Source organism: Oncorhynchus mykiss, chromosome Y (assembly GCF_013265735.2).
Source record: "Oncorhynchus mykiss isolate Arlee chromosome Y, USDA_OmykA_1.1, whole genome shotgun sequence".
Classification (NCBI taxonomy): Eukaryota; Metazoa; Chordata; class Actinopteri; order Salmoniformes; family Salmonidae; genus Oncorhynchus; species Oncorhynchus mykiss.
This window is the reverse complement of record NC_048593.1, coordinates 25,336,299-25,362,926: the sequence shown is the minus strand read 5'-3', so window position 1 is coordinate 25,362,926 and position 26,628 is coordinate 25,336,299. Positions and strand designations below refer to the sequence as shown.

Here is a 26,628-nt window from a genome sequence, read left to right as displayed (position 1 = left end):
AAGTCGGTAGGTCGATACAGAGTGTTTTGGGAAGAGGAGGTAGAAAGAAAAGGGTTGCATTAAACATAAATCGGAAACCATGAGCTGTGTAGAGCAGTTCTTTGACAGAGACATCTGCAGACTAAACTGTCGGTTCCACTGCTGCAGCTCTACCTGATACACACACACACACCCACACACCCTCACGCACGCACGCACACAGCACACACACACACACAGACACACACACACACACACAGGCTTCAGGGACACAGACAAGCTCAGGCGCGCGCAATCACGGCCGCACGCTCGCATCAGACTGCACACAACAATGCCAGCCCTGATTTCTCTGCTCTCCCTCAGAATTCGACGAAAAATCTGGATGTTTGTGACAAGACAGCTATGAGGGCATCGACAAAGGCTGTTCTTATTCTTTTAGCAAAATGTAGAGAGTTTTATTTAAACTTTTCATCCTGCCTTTAGCATTATCGTTATTTTGTGTATTCCTGCTGTGGGTAAAGCCACATCCGAACAAAAAGATGAGTTCAGTGCGTCGGTAATAAAATGTATTTAGTCTACGTCGAAAATAACCTAGATTCATGCCTAACTTGGACGAAATTCTGAATATGACTGAAAGTTAACAAATCGTGGATAGCCTATAGTCATGGGGGTACACTTGAATTTGGGGTATATAAACTAATAACGTTTAGATTAATTGTTTAACATGAGAGCAGGTGAGCCAGTCTTCGTGTTTGTCTAGTGAGGTGCTGCGCGCATTTCCCGCGGAAAGAACGAAGCGGAGTGTTGGAGAACGGTGGAGAACTGCGAAGTGATCTGTGCTGGGGATTACGCCTACCAACACCGCAGACAAGCCAGGGGCGCCGATATGGGTGAGTGGATACCGTCCGATTTCGAAACGATTGTGGCGGGGACCCGTTGGTAGCCTACTGTTCAATTTAATAAATTCATATTAAAGAGCTGATGATTTGAGTCAGTGAACATTTTTTTCTCACAAGGGTAGAGTGGCTGCAGTCTGCACAGGTAACGGGAGATTGAGGGGTATGAGATGCATATTTTGTCGTTATCAAGATTCGAAGCGTAATGGACATAATATGAACCATTATACCACTGTTTAAAAATGCGCATGTCTCCTGCTTTTAATTGGAAGGCTATAAAAGGTGTGGTGCACTTGTTTACAGATCCTTGGATGTTGCTAATTGCTTAACGATGTATTTGTTCATTTGCATAGGCTATGCACTAATGCGTTATGGACAGTTTTTGAGATATTCTAGTTCTGCCAAAGTGTTGCTCTGCATGAGGATTACACTTTTTTACTAGGTAAATCAGGTAAGAACAAATTCTTAATTTCAATGACGGCCTAGGAACAGTGGGTTAACTGCCTTGTTCAGGGGCAGAACGACAGAATTTTAACTTGTCAGCTCTGGGATTCGATTTTGCAACCTTTCGGTTACTAGTCCCAACGTTTTTACTACTAGGCTGCCTGCTGCCCCATTGTTAATCCTAGTTGTTAAAACGTCTGTTTGGTCTCGTTTGTATTTTTTAAGTGTATATATAGATATAGATATACAATTTACCTCTGCCCCCCTTAGTCATCCAGTGTGGACCTAGCTGATGAGCCATCCCTGCCAGTCTGCAGCACCCTGGTAAAGCCCATTCTTAAGTTATAAATACTAAGCCGTGAGGCAGGACCCAGCAGGTCAAAGGGACAATGCAGTCAAAAACGTTATTTTCTTGTATTTTATATGTATTTCCACACTATGAGGTTGGGATAATACTGTGAAATTGTGAAAATTATGATAATGCACATTTAGTGTGAGAGTTGTTTGAAAAGAGCTTCTTTCAGCTTCTTTGTCTGGGTGGCATCACCAGGCAGTATACACGGAATATATAAAACATTAAGAACACCTGCTCTTTCCATGACAACGACTGACCAGGTGAATCCAGATGGAAGCTATGATCCCTTATTGATTTTACCTGTTAAATCTACTTAAATCAGTGCAGATAAAGGGCAGTAGACAGGTTAAAACAGGATTTTTAAGCCTTGAGACAATTGAGATATGGATTGTGTATGTGTGCCATTCAGAGGGTGAATGGGCAAAACAAAATATTTAAGTGCTTTTGAACGGGGTATGTTAGTTTGTTTCAAAAACTCCACCAGCCAAAGGACATCCAACCAACTTGCCACAACTGTGGGAAGCATTGGAGTCAACATGGGCCAGAATCGCTGTAGAACACTTTCAACACCTTGCAGCGGTCATGTCCTGACGAATGTGTTCCTAATGTTTGGTATATGGTATACTCAGTGTAAGTGAATAGACAAATAACGAAGAGAGTTTTCCCTCCTCTCTGACAGGTTAGCGTTTTTCGTCATGAATCTTGTTCTGGAGGCAGCTCTGCAGAGTGGTTACTAGCTAGCACAGCCACAAAGTCATACAGTCATATTTTAAACCTAACCTTAATCTTAGCCACACTGCTAACCCTAATGCCCAACCCTAACCTTAAGACCAAAAAGCAAATTTTTGTTTTCATGAATTTATACAATTTAGCCAATTGTGACTTTGCAGCTGGCCTCTCCAAGGGGACATCGCCCAGTTCTGCCTCCAGGACAATACTCATGACAATAAATGCCCAAATCATATCTTATCGGTCACGTACACGTGTTTAGCAGATGTTATTGTGGGTGTAGCGAAATGCTTGTGCTTCTAGTTCCGACAATGCAGCAATATCTAACAATTGCATATACGCAATACACACAAATCTACAGTTAAAGTCGGAAGTTTACATACACCTTAGCCAAATACATTTAAACTCAGTTTTTCACAATTCCTGACATTTAATCCTAGTAGAAATTGCCTGTCTTAGGTCAGTTAGGATCACCACTTTATTTTAAGAATGTGAAATGTCAGAATAATAGTAGAGAGAATTATTTCTTTCAGCTTTTATTTCTTTCATCACATTCCCAGTGGGTCAGAAGTGTACATACACTCAATTAGTATTTGGTAGCATTGCCTTCACATTTTTTAACTTGGGTCAAACTTTTCGGGTAGCCTTCCACAAGCTTCCCACAACAAGTTGGGTGAATTTTAGCCCATTCCTCCTGACAGAGCTGGTGTTACCGAGTCAGGTTTGTAGGCCTCCTAGCTCACACACGCTTTTTCAGTTCTGCCCACAATTTTTTTATGGGATTGAGGTCAGGGCTTTGTGATGGCCACTCCAATACCTTGACTGTGTTGTCCTTAAGCCATTTTGCAACAACTTTGGAAGTATGCTTGGGATCATTGTCCATTTGGAAGACCCATTTGCGACCAAGCTTTAACTTCCTGTCTGATGTCTTGAGATGTTTCTTCAATATATCCACATCATTTTCGTACATCATGATGCCATCTATTTTGTGAAGTGCACCAGTCCCTCCTGCAGCAAGGCACCCCGACAACATGATGCTGCCACCCCCGTGCTTCACGATTGGGATGGTGTTCTTTAGCTTGCAAGCCTCCCCATTTTCCCACCAAATAAAATTATGGTCATTATGGCCAAACAGTACGATCTTTGTCCCCATGTGCAGTTGCAAACCATAGTCTGGCTTTTTTATGGCGGTTTTGGAGCAGTTGACTCTTCCTTGCTAAGTGGCCTTTCAGGTAGTGTCGATATAGGACTCGTTTTACCGTGGATATAGATACTTTTGTACCTGTTTCCTCCAGCATCTTCACAAGGTCCTTTGCTGTTGTTCTGGGATTGATTTGCACTTTTTGCACCAAAGTACGTTCATCTCTGGGAGACAGAACGCGTCTCCTTCCTGAGCGGTATGACGGCTGTGTGGTCCCATGGTGTTTATACTTGCGTACTATAGTTTGTACAGATGAACGTGGTACCTTCAGGCATATGGAAATTGCTCCCAAGGATGAACTGGACCTGTGGAGGTCTACACATTTTTTTCGGAGGTCTTGGCTGATTTCTTTAGATTTTCCCATGATGTCAAGCAACGAGGCACTGAGTTTGAAGGTAGGCCTTGAAGTAGTTTGTTAACAAGAAATGTATGGAGTGGTTGAAAAACAAGTTTTAATGACTCCAACCTAAGTGTATGTAAACTTTCGACTTCAACTGTAAGTAAAGGAATGGAATTAAGAATATATAAATACACGGACGAGCAATGTCAGAGCGGCATAGACTAAGATACAGTAGAATAGTATAGAATACAGTACATACATATGAGATGAGTGCGATATATGCAAAATATGTAAACATGATTAAAGTTACATTATTACAGTGACTTGTGTTCCATTTATTAAAGTGGCCAATGATTTCAAGTCTGTGTATATAGGCAACCTGCTCCTCTCTGCCAATACTATCTAGTGTTCAGGTTACACATCCTTCCCATTAGGCTCCTCCAATTAAGCCACTCTCTGACTACTCCCAGACACCAGACAAGTCCTAGCAAAATTCTTCCTTGAGAAATAATATTTTTCTAAGAAGCTATTGAGATAAAAGAAAACGGCTGCATTGAACCTTTAAACCCAATTACTGCTTCGGCTATCGACTCCTTTAATCAGTGGCTAGAGATAACTCCGTGAGGAATCTATCAGCTGCTGCCGGCCACATCACTGCACATTAAGTTCACTCTAACTCCTCAGTATGGATAGCAGGGGAGAGAGAGTCTGACTGGGGCTTTAGGCATACATTTCTACCTACCAATGCCATGGATAGCTTCTCTGATGGGATATGTTATTCCTACTGATACCTGTGCGTCAAAATGTAAGTTCCAGTGATCTGACAGGCTCCACATTAAGGGTGGAAAGAGCTGTCCCATCTGTCACAAATGTCAAGTGCTGGTAAGGTTGCATGACTGGAGGAAGGGGGGAGTATTTTGATATGACCTGATTTTGGCTGTTGAAGCCTGATCTTTGCACACCTGGCAGCACTGTAGTCTAGTGGAAGTCCTAGAAATGAGGAATTCATGTGCTTTAATAATGGTGGCATTTGACTTGCCTCGTGTTGTCATAGCTTCATGTGTCAGAGGAAAGATGGACTGAAATCCAACCAACTAATTGGTTCTCATTAGTAGCACTGGGAAACTTTCATAAATATACTTGCTTCGCTTTGTATGAATTCTGAACGCTTCATACGTATAGCAACCTGCATCACAATGAGACAAATCAAAACACACATGAAAAACAGCCGTTTTTATTGAACCTTTATTTTATCAGAAAGTCCCTTGAGATGAATAATCTTTTTTCAATTGAGACCTGTATATCAAGCCCTTTTACCTTTAACTGGGATGGAGCAAATGAAAACAGTTTTACTACCTTCTCCTTAAAATCCCATCCCTACCCAATGAATGTACAGATCCATTGATGCATGTCTCAAGGGCCTCTTAAGAGCTGGTGTGGTGGGAAATGTAAGACCAATCAGCATTTCATTGGTGGGTCTTACCTACAAGTGACTGTTGAAAACCATGACAGAGAGGTTGGAGAGATCATTGGGGCCATAAGAAGACATGGTCTAATCGCCAGCTGTCTGATGTAGAATGGTTCCTCTATGGCTCTGTCTGCTCCCATGCTCAGTTACTTGTTCCTGGCTCATTGTGCTTGTTAAACAAAGTGTAGTGTGGATCCATGCTTAATCCCCTCCGCCTTGCATGTGTACTAAAACAAGACATGCAGTAACTGCTCTCAGCTTCATTGAGACCTGGGATCACATATGGCTTAATGTAGCCACCTACTTAATCTCCTACTGGATAAAGATATTTACAGATATTTTCTTTTATGGACATTTTTAACACACTTTGGGGTTGGGATTTCAAAGAAACAATGGAGAGGTCTATTTTTGATTTAGTTGCAATGTATTCTTTATTATTTATTCTAAAGCGTTGTTGTATGAACTTAAAGCAAACAGGTATAACGCATGTGGTTATTATAATGTGGTTATAATGCATTGTAAAACTTGTCAAGCATGTATGACCCCCTCATATATGCTTATAACAAGTTATAGGCTTCATACCTGTCTGCTTTAAAAAAACAAGTTGTTGGTTCAGCTGCAGGGCTGCTCATTGATAATGGGTAATGAAACCCTATAATTATATATCATCTTTTCATTCTTGTGATTATATTAGCTCATCAGCACTTAATGCTCATAATTGTGCAGTTTAATCTTGGCATTAACTTTTAACCCTTGAGTTGTTTTCTACTCAGTATGGAATTCTGGAAAATATCGTTTTGCATAATTTAGAGTATCATATGGAAAAATTGACCCACTACTATACCATTATATCATCTGCACTGACAAATACTAATAAGCACAGTTATGGCACAGGAACATAAAAAGTTCAATGCAAGCTAGTTCCCCCCAAAGGCTGTCAAAGAGAGTGCATAAGGCAGCTCTTGCTCTTCTCTTGAGCCTTCCCCGATATGTTTTTTCTGAAATAATTTATTATGCTGTGCAAATCCCTTCCCCAGCCTCCCACTCTGATTCCAGGGATGTGTGTGGGTTGGCCTCTCTCTCTCAGTTCTGCTTCGGCAGGTCAGAGATGTTAGAAATCTGCCTCATTCCAGCCACACAGAATCGGGTGGCAGGTAGCCTAGTGGTTAGAGCGTTGGAATAGTAACTGAAAGGTTGCAAGATCGAATCCCTGAGCTGACAGGGTAAAAATCTGTGTTTCTGCTCCTGAACAAGGCAGTTAACCCACTGTTCTCAGGCAGTCATTGAAAATAAGAATTTGTTCTTAACTGACTTGCCTAGTTAAATAAAGGTAAAAAAAAAAAAAAATAGTAATCATTGAGGTTAAGGATGTTGGTCCTCTTTTCATTTAATGCTCTAATTTATGTAATCCAGGCTGAATTTCTCTCACAATTACTCTCTCTGATTAATACCATACGTCTAAAGCTGTTGCTGTTCTATACACTCTTAGAAAAAAGGTGCTACAGTATCTAGAACCTTAAATGGTTCTTTGTCTGTCCCCATAGGAGAACTCTTTGAAGAACCCTTTTGGGTTCCATGAATAACATTTTCCACAGAGGGTTCTACATGGAATCCAAAAGGGTTCTACCTGAAACCAAAAATGGTTCTACCTGGAACCAAAAAGGGTTCTCCTTTTGTAAGGAGAACCCTTTTGGAGAACCTTTTTTCGAGGAATGTAGCTTTAGCTCCTCTACCTCTGCCTCCACTACCTCTGCCTCCACTACCTCTGCCTTTGGTGCTACACTTCTGTTAGCTCTACCTATGAAATATGTTTTTATCATAAATCAGTCGATTTTATACTGCTTCCTTCTTCTACTGTGAACTGGAATTACAGCTCCCTCCAATTTCTAAATTAATGGGTGTAAAATAATGGGTTTAAAGTGTGTAAGGGGTACTTCATTTCAATATTGCAATTTAAGTGTGACCAATTAATCTGTGTTGCATGATGGCAGTCCTGCATTGGTAATATGTCCCAGACTTATGTGGCTTGAAAGTCTTTTTCATTCTATGTATCTTAAGTCTGAGTGAATACACTCAGTGTTGCAGTATATCACATACAGTGCTGCTAAGCCAGACCGTGGCTCAGCATTAGTGTTGTTGTGAAACCCGAATGTTGACTTCGATACAGATACTAGGTTTAGTACCACAATACTCAATGCCGAAACAATATCACACCAAAAATAAAGAAAACTTATTAGCTAGTCACAGAATAACCACTGGCTTTATTTTTTAAACATTGCACAATATGTTGACAACTGGTAGAACAACTAAAATAACCAATAGAATATCTTCTACATTCAATTTCTTAAAAAAATAAAATGCCATATTAGATAACAGAACAATATTTCTGGGACTCAGAGCATACAAAGTATTTGTATTTATTTTTTACATCTAAACTGTTTAAAAATGCAATTTGATACATAGCAGGGTTCCTTTGCTAATCTATGGCCATAATATTGGTATATTGTATTAGACCTAAGATTCATTATTCATTACAGATAAATTATTTAATGTATTAAATGAAGAGTTTAGTTCCAAAACAACATAAACAAAACACTTTGAAGCTAATTTCTGAAGCTTCGATATTGCAATAGTCTACAATGGATTTTGACACAGGATACTTCAATTCTTTTCAGTGCTTTTCAACTCCCAGGGTGCAATGCCTTCACAGGGCTGCTGGCTGGGTACTGTTAGAAAGCCCAGAGAAACGCAAAGTAGTCTAAATACAGTATATTGTTGTCATAAGAGAGCATTTCACATGACTTTTTTTGTTGTAATCATATTATAATGCTCACATGAATGTCATGCAGAATTTATGTTCATGTTAGTAGCTAGGTTTCCATCTAATTGGCGACAGATTTTCATGCAAATGTTCTAAAATCCACATAAAAACACATTTTTCCCAGCAGAGATGTGTTTCCATTAGGGTTGCAAAGGGTCGGAAATTTTCTTGGAAAATACGGGGAATTTTCCATGGGAAGTTAAGCCCGGAAATTTGGGGAATTTTGCTTAAATTCATCGAAAAGTTAGCTTATAACAGTGAACCTTTTTTTGTGGGATACACATATGGCAATTCTGGGTCTTGTTGCATATTTTGGTTAAACTATCCCCAAATCAATGGAATTGCAACCCTCTGCATGCACAGTGCATTCTTTCGTGGCAATGTACAGCTGATTCTCAAGACCTTGCACACTAATGAGATGCTATTGCGCCCACACTGCTACACTGTCTGAGCCAAGGACTACATGCATTCTGGTAAGTTTTGATTACAATACTGGGTGTGGTGAATATATTTTATATGACATACATGATTACATGAACTAGTAAATGGTAGCCTACAGCAAAGTGTGTTCAAATCATTTCTAGCTTGTTAACAATTTCTGCTAGTTACTCTTTGCTACCATGTGGGTTTTAGATTGCTTGAGCCTGCTAACTAACTGAAGAGTGTTAATTCCCCTGTTTCCAGTTGTTTAATCTAACTGCTTAACTATTTATCTGTACATGGAATTGTATTTGTTTTTTTATTACTCCTTTTTCAAATCTATATAGGAAAATGCCACGGGCACTATCTGATGTGTGAAGACATTTCACTGCAGCTAATGTAGAAGGAAAAGCTGTGTACATTTGCAAATACTGTGCCAAATCATATGTGAAGAACGCAACAAAGATGGAGAATCATCTGGCCAAGTGCATAAAACAATGGATACACTCTACCAGAGAGCCAAGGAAATGGTTAGGTATGTGAAGGGTCATCAAGTTATAGCAGCAATCTACCTCACCAAGCAAAGTGAGAAGAATAAGAGCACCACATTGAAGCTGCCCAGTAACACCCGTTGGGGTGGTGTTGTCATCATGTTTGAAAGTCTCCTGAAGAGGAAGGAGTCTCCAAGAAATTATCATGTAACAGTCTGCCGATATGGACAGCCACATCAAGAGGAACCTCCTGGATGGTGTATTTTGGGAGAGAGTGGTAAGCAGCCTGAAACTTCTGAAACCCATAGCAGTAGCCGTTGCACAGATTGAGGGAGACAATGCCATCCTGTCTGATGTTCAGACTCTGCTTACAGATGTAAGAGAAGAAATCTGTACTGCCCTGCCCACTTCACTGTTGCTCCAAGCAGAGGAAATTGCAGATCTGAAATATCAAAAAGAGTGAAGACTTCTGCCTGAAGCCCATACACGCCGCAGCGTACATGTTGGACCCCAAGTATGCTGGCAAGAGCATCCTGTCTGGTGCAGAGATCAACACGGCCTATGGTGTCAGACACAAAAATACCCCCCCCCCCCTTCTCACACCCAGGTGGCGACACGCATCTCTGCACACTTGGCAGATATCTCAGTTTGGATGTCGGCCCACCACCTCAAGCTCAACCTTGACAAAAGGCAGGTGCTGCTCTTCTTCCTGGGAAAGGCCTGCCCACTTCAAGACCTCTCCATCACGATTGACAACTCCACGATGTCCCCCTCCCAGAGTGCAAAGAACCTTGGTGTGACCCTGGACAACACCCTGTCGTTCTCTGCAAACATCAAACCAGTGACCCACTCCTGCAGGTTCATGCTCTACAACAACCGTAGAATATGACCTTTCCTCACACTGGAAGCGGCGCAGGTCCTAATCCAGGCACTTGTCAATTCCCGTCTAGACTACTGCAAATCTCTGTTGGCTGGCTCCCCACTTGGAGCGGCAAGGGGAACTGCACGTCTTTACCTTCAGGCTATGCTCAAACCCTATATCCCAACCTGAGCACTCCGTTCTGTCACCTCTGGTCTCTTGGCCCGCCCCTAGAGGAGGGCAGCTACCGCTCAGCCCAGCTCTTCTCTGTCCTGGCACCCCAATGGTGGAACAAGATACCCCCTAAAGTGAGGATAGTGGAGTCCCTGTCCATCTTTCTAAAATAACTGAAACCCTTTCTCTTTGAAGAGTATCTTAAATAATAAAGAGGTACCCTCCAAAAAGGTACTTCTTTAATCCCACTTACACTAAATTTGCTGATAAATATTTGTTGAGGGAAAATGTACTTGATATAATTGTGATGTGTTGTTGTCTCACCTAGTTATGATTGCACTAATTGTAAGTCACTCTGGATAAGAGTGTCTGCTAAATGACAAGAAAAAAGAGAAAAAAATGTAATGTCATACGAACCAATTATCTGTCGGCCTTGACATTTTTTTAATTTAGAAGAATAACGTTACAGTGCAAATGTCATTAGTTGCACTGCTTTGTAACACCTCTTTCTTAGTTGTTTTGGTGGGCTGGCCCTCATCATCATTACCGTAGTTCACTTCTGGAGACACTTTTGTAAACAATAATATGATAGATAATGTTTTTGTTAGAAGTCATGCTGTCAACATTTTCTCCCTTTCTCGCTTGCTCTTCAAAAGTTGCTCTTGCTGTGTCAACTGCATGTACAAGTAGCCTGGCTAGCTTACTACTGATCCCCCTGAAAAGATTCAGACAAATTACTAGACAGACTCGATCCTCTCAATCCGTATCTGACGTGAGACACATTTGACAGAAGTACCGAAAGTAACAACAATTCTATTACCAAACCGTTTTTCATGTTCTAGCATCAAAAAAATATTGTGCAGCACTAACACATACTTTAAGCTGTCTGCTCTTGTGTCGCAAGGAGACACTAACCATGGTCTGAGAATGATTCTAGACTAGGGATTCTCTTGCGTCCATCACTTTCCTTATCCACTCACTAACCTTAACACCAGAGACCTTGAGTTAGCCTGGGGTAATGTACTATAAAGGAAGTGTTTGATCTTGCTGTTTTTAATAGTCCTCCATTTTGTTCTTCTTTTAACCCCTGGTAACTACCCACTATAGAGGATAGCATGTGTATATGTATGCAACTGCTCAGGGTAGAATACCAGAGATGTTCTACTTAAGCAATACGGCCCGAGGTGGTATGTTCTATGGCCAATATACCACAGCAAGGGCTGTTCTTAATCACGATGCAACGCAGAGTGCCTGGATATAGCCCTTAGCAGTGGTATATTGGCCATATGCCACAAACCACTGAGGTTCCTAATTGCTATTATTAACTGGTTGCCAACATTAGAACTCTTATGTTTTGTCGTACCCATGGTATACAGTCTGATATACCATAGCTGTCAGTTAATTAGCATTCAGGTCTCGAACCACCCAGTTTTTTATGTTTGATATAACACTGCTTTCAGCCAATCAGCATCCAGGACCAAAATTACCTGGTACATAATCACCAGTGGTGGAAAAAGTACCCAAATGTCATACTTGAGTAAAGATACCTTAGTAGAAAATGACTCAAGTAAAAGTGAAAGTCACCCAGTAAAATACTACTTGAGTAAAAGACTAAAAGTATTTGATTTTAAATATACGTAAGTATCAAAAGTAAAAGTATACATCATTTTCATTTCCTTATATTAAGCAAACCAGACGGCGCCATTTTTTATTTATTATTTATTTATACATAGCCAGGGGCACGCCCCATCACTCAGACTTAATTTACAAACAAAGCATCTGTTTAGTGAGGCCGCCAGATCAGACGCAGCAGGGATGACCAGGGATGTTTTTGTGATAAGTGTGTGAATTCAACCATTTTCCTGTCCTGCTAAGCATTCAAAATGTAACGACTACTTTTGGGTGTCAGGGAAAATGTATAGAGTAAAAAGTACAGAAATTTCTTTAGGAATGTAGTGAAGTAAAAGAACAATTTTCAAAAATATAAATAGTAAAGTACAGTTCAGATACCCCAAACAACGACAACATATTTTTACTTAATCAATCAAATTCATTTGTAAAGCCCTTCTTACATCAGCTGATGTCACAAAGTGCTGTACAGAAACCCAGCACAAAACCCCAAACAGCAAGCAATGAAGTGTAGAAGCACTTACGTACATCACACCACTGTTAATCACAGACATTGAAGTTTTTTACGGAGCTCTTAACATACAACTTGAGTATCTTATTCTTCATTTCAAAGACACATTAGAAATAATCCATTTTGAGCCATGATATCTTAAGAGCACATTTTATTTCCCCGTTGCCAGTAGTTCAACGTCCATATTGATTTATACTTATCCAGGAAATCTATTACTGAGTGTGATTGAATAAGATGTATTTTTAGACATCCTATACCGTATCTGACCCAGGCTATATGCTGAGGGCTTAGGCTATATGCTGAGGGCTTAGGCTATATGCTGAGGGCTTAGGCTATATGCTGAGTGCTTAGGCTATATGCAGAGGGCTTAGGCTATATGCTGAGGGCTTAGGCTATATGCTGAGGGCTTAGGCTATATGCTGAGGGCTTAGGCTATATGCTGAGGGCTTAGGCTATATGCTGAGGGCTTAGGCTATATGCTGAGGGCTTATGCTATATGCTGAGGGCTTAGGCTATATGCTGAGGGCTTAGGCTATATGCAATATATTTTGGTTCTCTGAAGTGCTCCACGGTGCAGCTCGCACGGTGCTGGCCGCTCTATTAACATGGGCACTCTGGGTAATAGCCTTCGTGTCAGCGCACCACAAGAGCACTGTGCATTCAAATGAAATATCAACTTGTCGCCCCGCCAAGGAAGATGACAGCTGACTCTGCCGTGGCCGCCAGAATCCAACTCAGGCTTATGAAAGAGCCAACCTCTGTTTTAGATGATTTTAAATGAGTTGCTTTTAAATGAACTGACCTTGGAGTAGCTCGATGCCATCAATGTACAGTATTTTAGCAACAGGGAAAAGCTGGAGGAATTTGGATACCTTTTCATTTGCGGCGCAACCCTGATGTGGTAGCTATGCTTACACCAGAACCTCGTTTCATGCCTTCGACTATGTAAAGAAGGTTCTGTGGAATGTACTAACATTCTGCAACGTCCTTGAAGTAGAATGTTGCGGTTGAAAATGGCATTAGAATAAGTTGAGCTGCCAGTGTTCATCTTTTTATGAGATGTTCCTCTCACTGATGATTGTGGCAGAAGTAGAGCACTGGGAGGCACAAGCTCAATGTGTTCATCCCAAAATCAGATGGAAAAGTAGCCGTAGTCTCTAAGTGTAGCATTATATCATTGGATAGAGAGGGTGCCAGATAAAAACCTGTCTCAGACTATTTCATGTCATGGTTATGTTAGCTAGGCATCGTGATGAATATAAAATAAGTGTGTGTGTGTGCACTCTGTGTGTGTGTGTGTGCATGTCTCTGTGTCTGTAAGTCATTGTAGTCCTTTTTCATTGCACCTCTCATGTTCTTTCTTAATTCCCCTCGGTATGCCTACAGAGGCAGGCAGGGGCATAACAATTTGTTTTACTCTATTTATCTAATAGGCTTGTTGATTAATCTCTGTCAGGCAAGTGGTTTCTAGAGAGCATTTAGCCCCACCTTGGGAAGGTGGACTCCTGGCAGGCCCTATATTATGTCAGATCCATGTGATAAGGGAAAATCAGGTTACGGCTGAACGGGATGTCACATTTAATGACCAGTAATGACCTGATGATCAATCTGAGACGCGTGGCCACGTCTCTCTGCCTGGCGCTCTTTAAACGCCCTAGAGGGAGCCCGATAAAGACACTTCCAGTGGGTTTTATCGCTCCACGTCCGTTCAGAGATGTTGTGCCGACATGTGCTAATTAGCGTAGCCGTCATGCGGAGATGTCAATGAGCCCAAAGCATGGGGAAAAATGGTCCCGCCCCAGATTACATGTTACATCTGGGGAATGTTCCCGGATGTCCAGGTGTATCTATTGATTTCCTCCCTATGGAGTGGCACGTGTGCTCATGCATGCCACCAAATGGTGTGTAAGTGATCTAATAGAAGAGGGACAGGCTCACGGAGGGACATGCTAACCGTACCAATGGAATTACCATTTAGTTGAAAGTGATGAGTCTGTAAATTGCAGTGGATGCTTGGCCAGCTCTGTTGGTGTACTCTTAATGAAGGTGAGGGCGCTGGCACACTGTATTGGTTTAATGACCTCAGGGCTTCATTTACACAGCAGCTTGAATCATAATTTCCAATACACAGTTTGAATCATCATTTTATAAACTGCAAGAAGTATTGGAGGCTGCATGATTTTCTCTCACAGAGGAGTTTTTCCTCCAACTATGAGCCAGAGAATCATGGGAAAAGAGATTATAGGAGGAAATTGCCTCTCCTGTAATGGATTTAATTTTGATGCCTCAGAATATCAAGATTATTCGGGGCTGCAATGGGTGACTGATCAAATGCAGCCTCAAATTGGATACTGATCATTTTGTGACCATACTTGTTAGTCAGAGTATAAACAAGTTTACATGGGTGAAAGGCAACTGAAAGCCAGAACCAAAGGACTGTGAGATGAAGGATAAAACAAGGCATCAGCGCATTTATTCATCCAAGACCAAGCAAGAACTCTGATCAGAGTGGTAACAGGCTACTAACAGGCTTCTGTTTCTTCATGTCTAGTGCATGTCCAGTCCTGTTACTAACACCACTGGACACAAAGAAACAGAAAGAACTTAATATACTCTAAATCCAATGTACGGCAATAGTCTGGCCTTTCAAACCACCAAGGTCAGAACATGATGAAATACTGAGGGAGCACAGAATGTAAATGCATTCAAAGCCCAGACACGTACTGCATTTAAAAAAACATGAAATCATGAAAACAATACATCTTTTCATCAGTGAGCTGGGGTTTTACCATATAGGTTAGGACATTTCAAATGAGAGATTGATATTCCATCGGAAAAATAAAAACCTGCACTTACTGGAAATAGTCTTTTTAAGTTAAATTTTCTTAAAAAGCTGCAAAATAAAATATTTTATCTCATGATTTTTTTAAACTTACTATGACTGTGATATGTGGTTGTCTCACCTAGCTAACTTAAAATGAATGCACTAACTGTACGTTGCTCTGCGTAAGTGTGTCTGCTAAATGACTTAGAACATAAGTGTACATTTTACATTTAAGTTTCAATATTCAATAGTTTCATTGTTCACAAGTCCTTGAGGGCATGTTATCTAGCATTCATCAGTGGCATGGTGTGGTATTTAGGACAGTCAATAGATAATAGTTGCACCTTTATGTCCTCACGGATATCGAGTGAGGAACACTGCTCTAGAAAATTGGCTGCTCTGATCAGGGGCCACATTAGACTTGTCATACCTTCATACTGACATTTTGCCATCTCAGCATACTTGGTAATAGCGGCACTGAACACAAGGGGTGCTATTTTCAATCCCCACTGTGCCACTGTAATCCGAAGATTAGCAACACTAACAAGTACATGTACAATTCTATAGCGAATGCTAGCTAAATGCTAAAGAGTGCATTGCAATCATTTTATACAGTCTCTGACAAACTCTTTGCAGGACAGACATCCCAGCTCCTAAAGTTATACAAATAACTAAAAAATACTATTCAGAGTTTGCTGCACACAAAACAAATATTAGATAGCAAGGGAGGGGATTCCCTGCTGTTACCAAGAGAAGCTTGATTTTGCAAGAAGCTAACCACTTAGCTAGACAACTAGCTACAAAATAAGCAAACCAAATGCACAACTGCAGAGCATTTAGCACATTTTAGACAGTTAACTTAATAGTTATACGAATCCATACTGTAGGCAGATCACCTGGCGTGTGCTGCAGTGACTGACTCACAAGGATCTGGTCTCTTGTCCTAGTGTGCTTGTAAAACTACCGGTAGGGTTCAAATTGAAAAAAATAATGTGAAAGGTGAAATGAAAAACACAATCTGCTTTATCTCCTAACGTATTGCACAAGTTGACTAGGTATTTACATTACAAGTAGCTACAAATATTCAAGTACATTTTTAGTACTAATTAATAGTTTAAATGGTATTGAAAAACCATCCCATTGCTATTTCCAAATACCCCGGTATACTGTATATACAGCGGTATACTGCCCAAGCCTAGGCACCATGTCAATGTACTGTGCAGAGCATCTGATCTCACACGCAGCCACCATCCGTAGACTACAGACCTCCTTGATAACTGAAGCAGCAATTCAGCTGAAGGGGCCACTTCACGGACACACATCAGTGCTCAAGGGAATCCAATGACATGTCTGAGGCTATAATCCTTAATTGAATCACAAAGCGGGCATCCCGCCTCTGTTTTTGTATAAATCTGAGGGATGGGTCTAGAGAAATGTAACAACATTCAAATTCATAGACAGAGCAATGGATGAAAGAACTGTAATATCACAAGATGGTGCTGATAGACATGTTCACCCTGTTTCTAGCTCCAAGACAACTTTGCAGTATTTGTTTTGTGTGTGTTTTTTCTTACATTGTTTGCTCAGAACTTTACTTGTATTATTACCTACAGTTGAAAATAACTTTTGGATATTAGATCGGTGGTCACTCACCAGAAATTTGACTTCCCTGAACTGGACCCTTTGTTTGAACTTCCTGAGGCAACTCTATTCATCCCGGGGACTGCAATGAAACGCTGACGCCGGAAAAGAGGAAGAAGAAGTAGAACCCTAGTCAGACTCAAGTGGCGTGCATATCGTCCACCACTGCTAAGTATATTACTTGCTAACGTTCAGTCCCTGGACACTAAAGTAGACGATCTCAGGGTGAAGATCCCCTTACAGAGAGACAGACGACAGGGACTGTAACATACTCTGTTTTGCGGAATCATGGGTCTCGCCGGATATATTATCCCCGGGACAGGAAGAACAAACATTCTGGGAAAAAGAAAGGCAAAGGGGTTTGTTTCATTATTACCAACTCATGGTGTGATTGTGGTAGCGTACAGGAATTCAAGTCCTTTTGCTCTTCGGATTTGGAATTTCTCACCATCAAATGCCGACCACATTACCTCCCAAGATAATTTCTTTGGTCATTGTCACTGCCGTGTATATTCCTCCCCAAGACAACACCACAATGGCTCTAAAGGAACTACACTGGACTATGTGCAAACTGGAAACCATGTATCCTGAGGCCATATGTATTGTAACCTGGGACTTTAATAAACGAAATCTGAGGAAAAAGCTCCCGAAATTCTATCAAGACACCTCCTGTCCTACACGCGCATCATGGACTGAATCATTGCTACTCTCCCTTCAGGGATGGCTACAAGGCCCTCCCCCGCACTGTAGCCATTGCATACATTCTGCTCCTCCTCACCTATAGGCAGAAACTTAAGCAGGAAGCACACAAAGTAAGGACTGTTCAACGTTGGTCTGACCACTTGGAATCTATGCTTCAAGATTGTTTTGATCACGTGGACTGGGAAAACTGTGAATAGATGGCAGCATTCTCACAAAACTGAAAGTGCAAACCACTACATTCAACCATGGCAAGGTGACTGGGAACATGGATGTGTACAAACACACCATCTATAACCTCTGTAAGGCAATCAAAGAGGCAAAACCACAGTATAGTGAGTGAGTCGCAATTCAGCGGCTCAGACACGAGACGTACAGTACCAGTCAAAAGTTTGGACACAACTACTCATTCCAGTTTTTTTTGTGAAGCCATCTGTCATCATGAAGTGCTTTGATAGGCTAGCTAAGGAACATATCACCTCCACCATACCCAACATCCAAGACCCACTACAATTCACATACCACCCCAACAGATCCATGGACGTCGCAATCGCCATTGCACTGCCCTATCCCATCTGGACAAGAGAAATACCTTTGTAAGAATGCTGCTCATCAACTACAGCTCAGCCTTCAAGCCCACCATTAAGCTCAGGGACCCTGGGTCTAAACCCCTCCTTGTGCAACTGCGTCATGGGCTTCCTGATGGGCCAACTCCAAGTGAAGAAGGTCGGCAACAACACCTCTGCTACGCTGATCCTCAACACGGGGGCCCCACAAGCGTAAGTGCTCAGGCCCCTCATGTACTCCCTGTTCACACATGACTACGTGGCCAACTCAATCATCAAGTTTGCTGACGACACAACAGTGATAGGCCTGATTACCAACAATAACGAGACAGCCTACAGGGAGGAGGTGAGACCCCTGGCAGAGTGGTGCCAGAAAAATAAGCAAAACAAAGGAGCTTTCTCTGCAGGAGAATGCAGAGAAAGCACGATCCCATCCACATCGACAGGGCTGCAGAGGAGAGGAAGCACTACCATCTAAAAGGCAGAGACAGTACAGATGCATCAAAGCTGGGTACAAGAGACTGATAAACAGCCTCTCAGTGCCTCTTCAACCACAGGAAGCTGAAGAAATCCATCTTGGCCCGTAAGACCCCCATACATTTCTATAGATGCACCATTGAGAGCATCCTGTCGGGCTGTATCACCGCCCAGTAGGGCAATTGCACCGTTCACAACCGCAGGGCTCTACAAGGGGTGGATCACCGGGGGCACACTGCCTGCCCTCCAGGACATCTACTGCACTCTGTGTCACAGGAAGGCCAAGAAAATCATCAAGGACCTCAGCCACCAGAACCACAGCCTGTTCACCCCGCTACCATCTAGAAGGTAGAGACCAGTACAGGTGCATCAAAGCTGGGACAGAGAGACTGAGAAACAGCTTCTATCTCCAGGCCATCAGACAGTCACCAATAGCCGGCATCCGCCCAGTACCCTGCCCTAAACCTAAGTCACTGTTACTAGCCAGCTACCACTAGGTACTCTACCCGGTACCTTAGAGACTGCTTCCCTATGTACATAGAGTCATTGAACACTGTTCACTTTAATAATGTGTTAATACTGTATCCTAGTCATGGCTCATCCTATATAACTACTGCTGTACACACCTTTTCTATACTGTTCATACACACCATTTTATATATATTCCGGACTCTGACATTGCTCGTTCTGATATTTCTTAATGTATTCCTTTTTACTGTTGGATTTTGTGTATTGTTTTGGATTTCTAGTTATAACTAAACTGTTGGAGCGAGAAACACTTGCGATAACGTCTTCAAATCTGTTTGCGTGATCAGTAAACTTTGATTTGATTTGACCATCCATGATTTCAAAATGATAGTTTTAACCATGTTTTAAGGCTATGCAGTGTTTGTTTACATTTACATTGTTTACAAACATTGTGGTAAAATATGCTTTTATTTTGGCTTCTCATGGTGTGTGACAGTTTAACTAAACTCATGAGGCATTTATAAGTTATATTAATGAAGAATCAATGAGTATGGGGCCTCCCGAGTGGTGCAGCAGTCTAAAGCACTGCATCGCAGTAGCCCAGCGTCGTCTGGGTTAGCGGAGGGTCTGACTGGCCAGGATGTCCTTGTCCCATCGCACTCTAGCAAATCCTTGTGGCGGGCGACTTCTGTCGCCAGCTGTATGGTGTTTCCTCGAACACATTGGTGTGGCTGGCTGACGGGGTAAGCGAGCAGTGTGTCAAGAAGCGAGCAGTGTGGCGGCTTGATGGGGTTGTTTCGGAGGACGCATGGTTCTCAACTTTCACCTCTCATGAGTCCGTACGGGAGTTGCAGCAATGGGACAAGACTGTAACAACCAATTTGGATATCACGAAATTGGGGAGAAAAAGGGATACATCATTATACCCCTCATTCTCTCTAGTAAGTTGTTCCTTCCACTGTCAAACCAGCCCAGAGTACACCCCCATTCTTCCTAGTAAGTGGTTCCTTCCACTGTCAAACCAGTCCAGAGTACTCCCCCCCCCCCCCCCCCCCCCCCCATTCTCCCTAGTATGTGGTTCCTTCCACTGCCAAACCAACCAGGCCAGAGACTAGAATAAGGTGTCAGTTCGGAGTGTGTCTAAGGAGAGAGCTCAGCTGAACAGCCCCATCCTGTTGCTACCTCAGCCTGCCTGCACAGCCGTTTTGCTCACAGTCACTTCACGCTGTCTTTATGTGCAAAGGGACGACATCACACAGCAGGCAGCAATGTGTCTCAATTAGAGCTGAATCTACGGGTGTTCTTGTTTCCCAGCAAACGGTTTAAAATGGGGACAACCCGTTACAGTCTGCTGCACAAAGAGAACAAAGCAAAGAAAGAATAGGATCAAAGCGTTGAATCACAGAGGGGTGTTATTTGTAGTGTCTTGTCTCCTGTTTATCAGGACCGGTGCTTAGTCTGTGTGATGTCTGCTTCAGCATTAGAAATGTAAAAAGCTGTAACAGAAGACAAAGACCCCTGCACAGGTTTACCGGGTGAAAAGAGAGCACACCAGTTACCCAAAACAAACATTTTGTGGGTGCACTTTGTCATAGCAAATGAAGTAGGCATGTTTTTTCACTGCTGTCTAGCAACAGACCTTGAAGGTATGGGATACATAATGTACTCATCTCTCATACATTTAAAATTGATTACAACGTGAATCTAAAAACAGGATGTATAAGTGTTTACTTACAGTATATGCATTCATTTCAAATCAAAACATTTTCAGAATGTCCTTTTACAATGTACGGAGCTTTCTAGAATGTGGCCATCATAAACATACTCTAATTTAACTATACAATTATTAGTATTTATCCTTTTATGGGTATTTCCATGGATCAACATTAGTAAAAAAATCCTCTCTAACATGACTGCTTCTTCTCTCTCTCTGTCTCTCTATCTGTAGGTTCCAGGCTGTGTGATGGACGACCGGCGCACCTCATCCTCCTCCTGCTCCTCGTGCTCCAGGCCATGCTGCCGCTCTGCTCTGGTGAACGCACCTGCCCTCACAGCTGCCGTTGTGAGGGGAAGATAGTCCACTGCGAGTCAGCTGGCTTCTTGGACGTCCCTGAGAACATCTCAGTGGGCTGCCAGGGCCTCTCTCTTCGCTACAACGACTTGCACACGCTGCTCCCCTACCAGTTTGCCCACCTCAACCAGCTCCTCTGGCTCTACATGGACCACAACCAGATCTCTTCTCTAGACAGTCGGGTCTTCCAGGGGGTTCGCAGGCTTAAAGAGCTGATCCTCAGCTCCAACAAGATCTCTCAGCTCCACAACGCCACCTTCCACGGGGTGCCCAACCTCCGCAGCCTGGACCTGTCCTACAACAAGCTGCAGGTGCTTCAGCCGGGGCAGTTCCATGGCCTGAAGAAGCTGCAGAACCTCCACTTGCGCTCCAACGGCCTCACCATAGTCCCCATCCGGGCCTTCCTCGAATGCCGCAGCCTGGAGTTTCTGGACCTGGGCTACAACCGACTCCGGGCCCTCACCAGGACCACTTTCCTGGGGTTACAGAGGCTCATGGAGCTGCACCTGGAGCACAACCAGTTCTCCCGGATCAACTTCTTTCTGTTTCCACGTCTTGCTAACTTGCGGGCGCTCTACCTGCAGTGGAACCGCATCCGAGCAGTCAACCAGGGCCTTCCCTGGACTTGGCACACACTGCAGAAACTGGATCTGTCTGGCAATGAGATCCAGACCCTGGACCCTGCCGTGTTCCACTGCCTGCCTAACCTCCAGACCCTCAACCTGGAGTCCAACAAGCTGTCCAACGTGTCCCAGGAGGCAGTGTCTGCATGGATCTCCCTGAACTCTATCAACCTTGCAGGTAACGTGTGGGACTGTGGGACAGGCATCTGCCCCCTGGTGGCCTGGCTGAGGAACTTTCGTGGCACTAAAGACACGACCATGATATGCAGCAGCCCAAAGCAGCTCCAGGGAGAGAAGATCATGGAGGCTACGAGGAACAATGGCATTTGTGAGGAAACTGATTACTTCCAGACAGAAACCCCTTCACCAACCCCGGATTTCATTGAAACGACACCTGACCCAACCCCTGCCCCCACCAGCCCACTTCCACCCCTGCTTCCACCTATCACCCTGGCCCCCCTACCCCCACCTCGGCCTCAGTCCCCCCCCCGGCCTACTTTTCCCAGCCGGGTAAGGATTGACCCCAGAGACTCCCCTCCCCGGGCTCCGCCCTCCCTCCGCAGCCTGGTGGTGACTCAGCCCCCAGAGCCGGAGCACATGTCCTTCCACAAGGTGGTGGTGGGCAGCGTGGCACTTTTCTTCACCATGTCACTCGTCCTCACCGTCATCTACGTGTTATGGAGGCGCTACCCGAATGCGGCACGGCTCCTGCAGCAGCGCTCTGTGGTGGGCCGCAAGCGGCGGAAAAAGAGCCCGGAGCCTGAGCAAAACCTGAGCTCCCAGCTGCAGGAGTATTACATGAGCTACAATCCAGCCGCCACCCCGGATGGCTTGGAGGTGCTGGGCAACGGGACTGGCTCCTGCACCTGCACCATCTCCGGCTCCAGGGAATGCGAGGTATGACCCATCGCATCAGCCTTTAAAAACAAAACCCAAAAAGCAAAAACACAAAGGCTCAAGAGAGAGAGGTAAATCCTTTTTCAGGCATGAACTGTGTAGAGAGACTTTGAATCAGGGCTAAGCACCCTTGACTCTTGGTTCATAACACGCTCGACTTAGAACTTTGAATGTTTCCAATTATTTCTGCAGTTTTCATTCATAAATCGAATTGGACACTGGAAACATGAAAACGACATTTAGAACCAGGAGGCAATGGTAACCTAGCTCAGGTTCAGAGAGCTACATTATTGCACTGCCACATGTGTTATTGGCTTAAATGCATTTTGTTCACTTTTTTGTGTGTATAGTTTATTTGCCAATCAGCTTATTTTTGTTCAGCGTTACACTTCAGCAGTGTTTTGAAGCACAATTCTTAATCATGTACACACTTTTTCTATGGCTCCAGTGACAGATCCTGTATACTTGCACACTGTTCCTGCTTCAAGGTCTCACACAAGTCATTGCTACGACATTATGGCATGGCTCACTGGATGATTTGATATACAGAACCAGTAAAAGTTTGGACGCACCTACTCATTCCGGGGTTTTTCTTTATTTTTACTATTTTCTACATTGTAGAATAATTGTGAAGACATCAAAACTATGAAATAATGTAGTAACCAAACAAGTGTTTAACATATCATAATATACGTTATATTTTATGTTCTTCAAAGTAGCCACCCTTTGCCAAGATTGTGCAAAGCTGTCATCAAAGGTATCTCTCAACCAGCTTCATGAGGTAGTCACCTGGAATGCATTTAAATTAACAGGTGTGCCTTGTTAAATGTTAAATTGTTGAATTTATTTTCTTCTTAATGTATTTTAGCCAATCAGTTGTATTGTGACGAGGTAGGGGTGGTATACATAAGATTACCATATTTGGTAAAAGACCAAGTCCATATTATGGCAAGAACAGCTCAAATAAGCAAAGAGAAATGACAGTCCATTCTTACTTTAAGGTAATTACTTGAAGGTCAGTCAATGCGGAAAATTTCAAGAACTTTGAAAGTTTCTTCAAGTGCAGTCGCAAAAACCATCAAGCGCTATGATGAAACTGGCTCTCATGAGGACCGCCACAGGAATGGAAGACCCAGAGTTACCTCTGCTGCAGAGTTCAAGTAACAGACACATCTCAACATCAACTGTTCAGAGGAGACTGCGTGAATCAGGCCTTCATGGTCGAATTGCTGCAAAGAAACCACTACTAAAGGACACCAATAATAAGAAGAGACTTGCTTGGGCCAAGAAACACGAGCAATGGACATTAGACCAGTGGAAATCTGTCCTTTGGTCTGATGAGTCCAAATTTGAGAGTTTTGGTTCCAACTGCCGTGTCTTTGTGAGACGCAGAGTAGGTGAACGGATGATCTCTGCCTGTGTGGTTCCCACCGTGCAGCATGGAGGAGCAGGTATGATAGTGTGGGGGTGTTTTGCTGGTGGCACTGTCAGTGATTTATTTAGAATTCAAGGCACACTTAACCAGCATGGCTACCACAGCATTCTCCAGCAATACGCCATCCCATCTAGATTGCGCTTAGTGGGACTATCAATTGTTTTTCAACAGGACAATGTAGAAAATAGTAAAAATAAAGAAAAACCTTTGAATGAGTAGGTGTGTCCAAACTTTTGACTGGTACTGTATATGTGTTTGTTTGTGTATGATTGTACAAGTGTTTATTATGTGTAGTACACTCAATGTGTGTAAGTGAATGTCTGTGTGTGTGTGTGCATGTTTCGTCCATACTGTAGGTGCTTTTCTTTCAAGGCCAAAATGAAAGACAGGGCAGGGGTTAGCTTAAGGCCACTAGCGTTCCCCGTCTTGCCTAAACTGGAAAGGTTAGCTCTCCACCTCATGAGATGCCAAAAAAACAAACTCCAAATCGATTCAAGCCAAATCACAACATGGATTAATGAGGTATTGATCAACATCAGTTGGATGCCCCATAACAGCTCCCTGTCCTCTTATGTGGCAGAGTAGAAGATGTCCCAGTCTGCATGGCTGCATGCCCATTACTGGTGGTTTATTTCACTTCCTCATTGGCCCTGTACGAGCCACATGGTCCACCTGCCTGCCAGGCTGCAGTAGCTACGACCCTCTTTAGCCTAATCTCTTTAGCCACTTAACTCAACAGTCTGTTTAGTAAAATAGTAGAGGGCATAGTGGAAGGGGCATTAGCTCCCGCCTGTTTTGGGAAGATTTATGGTAATCTCAAAAGAGCCATAGCGATATGTGTAATCCCAAATCATATGAAATGCTCATTAATGCGGATGGATCCCCCCGGCCTGCCAAGATGAGGCACCTATTTATACCCAATACCAGGGTAATTACAATCACCAGCCATCGCACCGCGTCTGCGTTTGATCTCAGGAAGCATGTTTTCCTACACAGATGTGCTGTTTTATAACAGGATATTCACCTGAAGTGATTTCGTAAAAGGGGATTATTTATGTTCAGAGAGGAACTGTTTTGGAAGGAAAAAAATTACAGAAAGTAATCTGTTTATTACACTCCACTGGAAGGAACCAAAGATTACAGGAAGCAAAAATTAAAACCCTGTAAATGTTTGGTTTGTATAATGAGGAAATGAATTGACACACTCAGTGGTTTTACAGGTTGAATGAATGATTCCATGACAGTGCTGCAAAACAAAACAAGTCCACAGAGCCCATGTTATCCATATTAATTATCACATTCAACATTAGCCTTTCTGCTGACTGCAGTTTGCTCAATTCTTTTATCAAGAGTTTAGATTTTTGCTCCGTAAACCTCCAACATCATTAATTGTATTGAAGGAATAAGGCGTTTATTTAATATCAGAACTCCCATGGCACCGATGTCAAATTTTTATTCTGCTCAAAACCTTTTCTAGTCATTTCTATATGCCTAACGTTTCATTAGTTATTTCAGAAATATGACATGAATCACCTATAGGCACCAAGCTACCAAGCTATTCATTATAATTCCTCTGGCTGGCAAAGCAACTCCATGACAAGGAGAGCTGTTGCGTAACTAATTATTTTTGCACTCTGTCAACGCGTTATGCCCTTAATCCATGGAGATAGAAAGACCTCTTATTACCTGCAGTGTGATTAACTCAACTTTAAAGGCTGGCATATTATTTCTGATTGGAACTTCATTTAATTCAATCTGAGTTTCTCTCCGACAATGCATAGATTTTCCCGTAAGTGGATCTCAAGCCCTGTACTTTATTTTTTTCCATGGAAACATGGCAGTGATTTGAAGTACAAATGTGTTTCTCCCGATTACAGTGACAATGTGAATCTCATCCCCTCAAACACAGACACTCTTCTCCCTGTTCTCTGCAAAGTACTAAAGGGGGTCTGTTGAAGTTTTTTTTCTATGTTATGTTGTTGCTCATTTCGGTGAACGTTTAATAATTGAGGAGCAGGCGTCAGCTCGGTTTAACTTGATGAAAGAGCCATATTGCCGGCCGGCACAGCTGGCTGTGCCTTTCATTATGGCTCAGTGCGGTGCAGGCAGTCCCAACGGAAAACGGTGAGAAAGACTGGGAGCTGCGGCATGCTCTCAACTGTGCCTGTGATGAAATAAGAAACAGTCAGGATGAGAGAGGAATGCTGCATACCGGGTCAAAGCCCAATTAAAGCACAGAGGAGAAAGTATCAGAGATGGTGTGATTTTTCCTCTATGGCTGTTTCAATTTGGTTATGTTCGGACTCACCAAAACCTTAATTCAGAATGATGATGTGGCCGGTGATACTTTGTTTCTTGTAAGTACAATATCTTGAAAACTTGACTGCTGACATGCAAACATTTTGGGACTGTATCAGTGAACTATTGAAAAAAAATAGATGTATACTTTTTGGATTTTCCCTTTAAACATAAATAGTTTCACCATATTTTGCATGTATATTTTATATTTTAGTCATTTAGCAAACACTCTTATCCAGAGCGTCTTACAGTTAGTGCATTCATCGTAATATAGCTAGCTGGGACAACCACATATCACAGGCATAGTAAGGA

At 42.7% G+C, this 26,628-nt stretch overlaps 1 protein-coding gene across 2 annotated transcripts in view; it reads left to right on the top strand.

The window, feature by feature from the left end:
* Positions 1 to 300: 300 nt before the first annotated feature.
* Positions 301 to 26,628, top strand: part of LOC110509867 (leucine-rich repeat transmembrane neuronal protein 4) — a 58,014-nt gene continuing 31,686 nt past the window's right edge. The window contains exons 1-2 of one of the 2 annotated variants that reach the window (XR_002471504.2): positions 301 to 869; positions 20,941 to 22,654. Coding sequence is in view for 1 of the 2 variants with exons in the window: in XM_021591046.2 (XP_021446721.1) it covers positions 866 to 869; positions 20,941 to 22,583 (1,647 nt within the window). In the remaining variant the exon portion in view is untranslated. The remainder of the gene's footprint in view (positions 870 to 20,940; positions 22,655 to 26,628) is intronic. The other variant, XM_021591046.2, reaches the window with a different exon arrangement.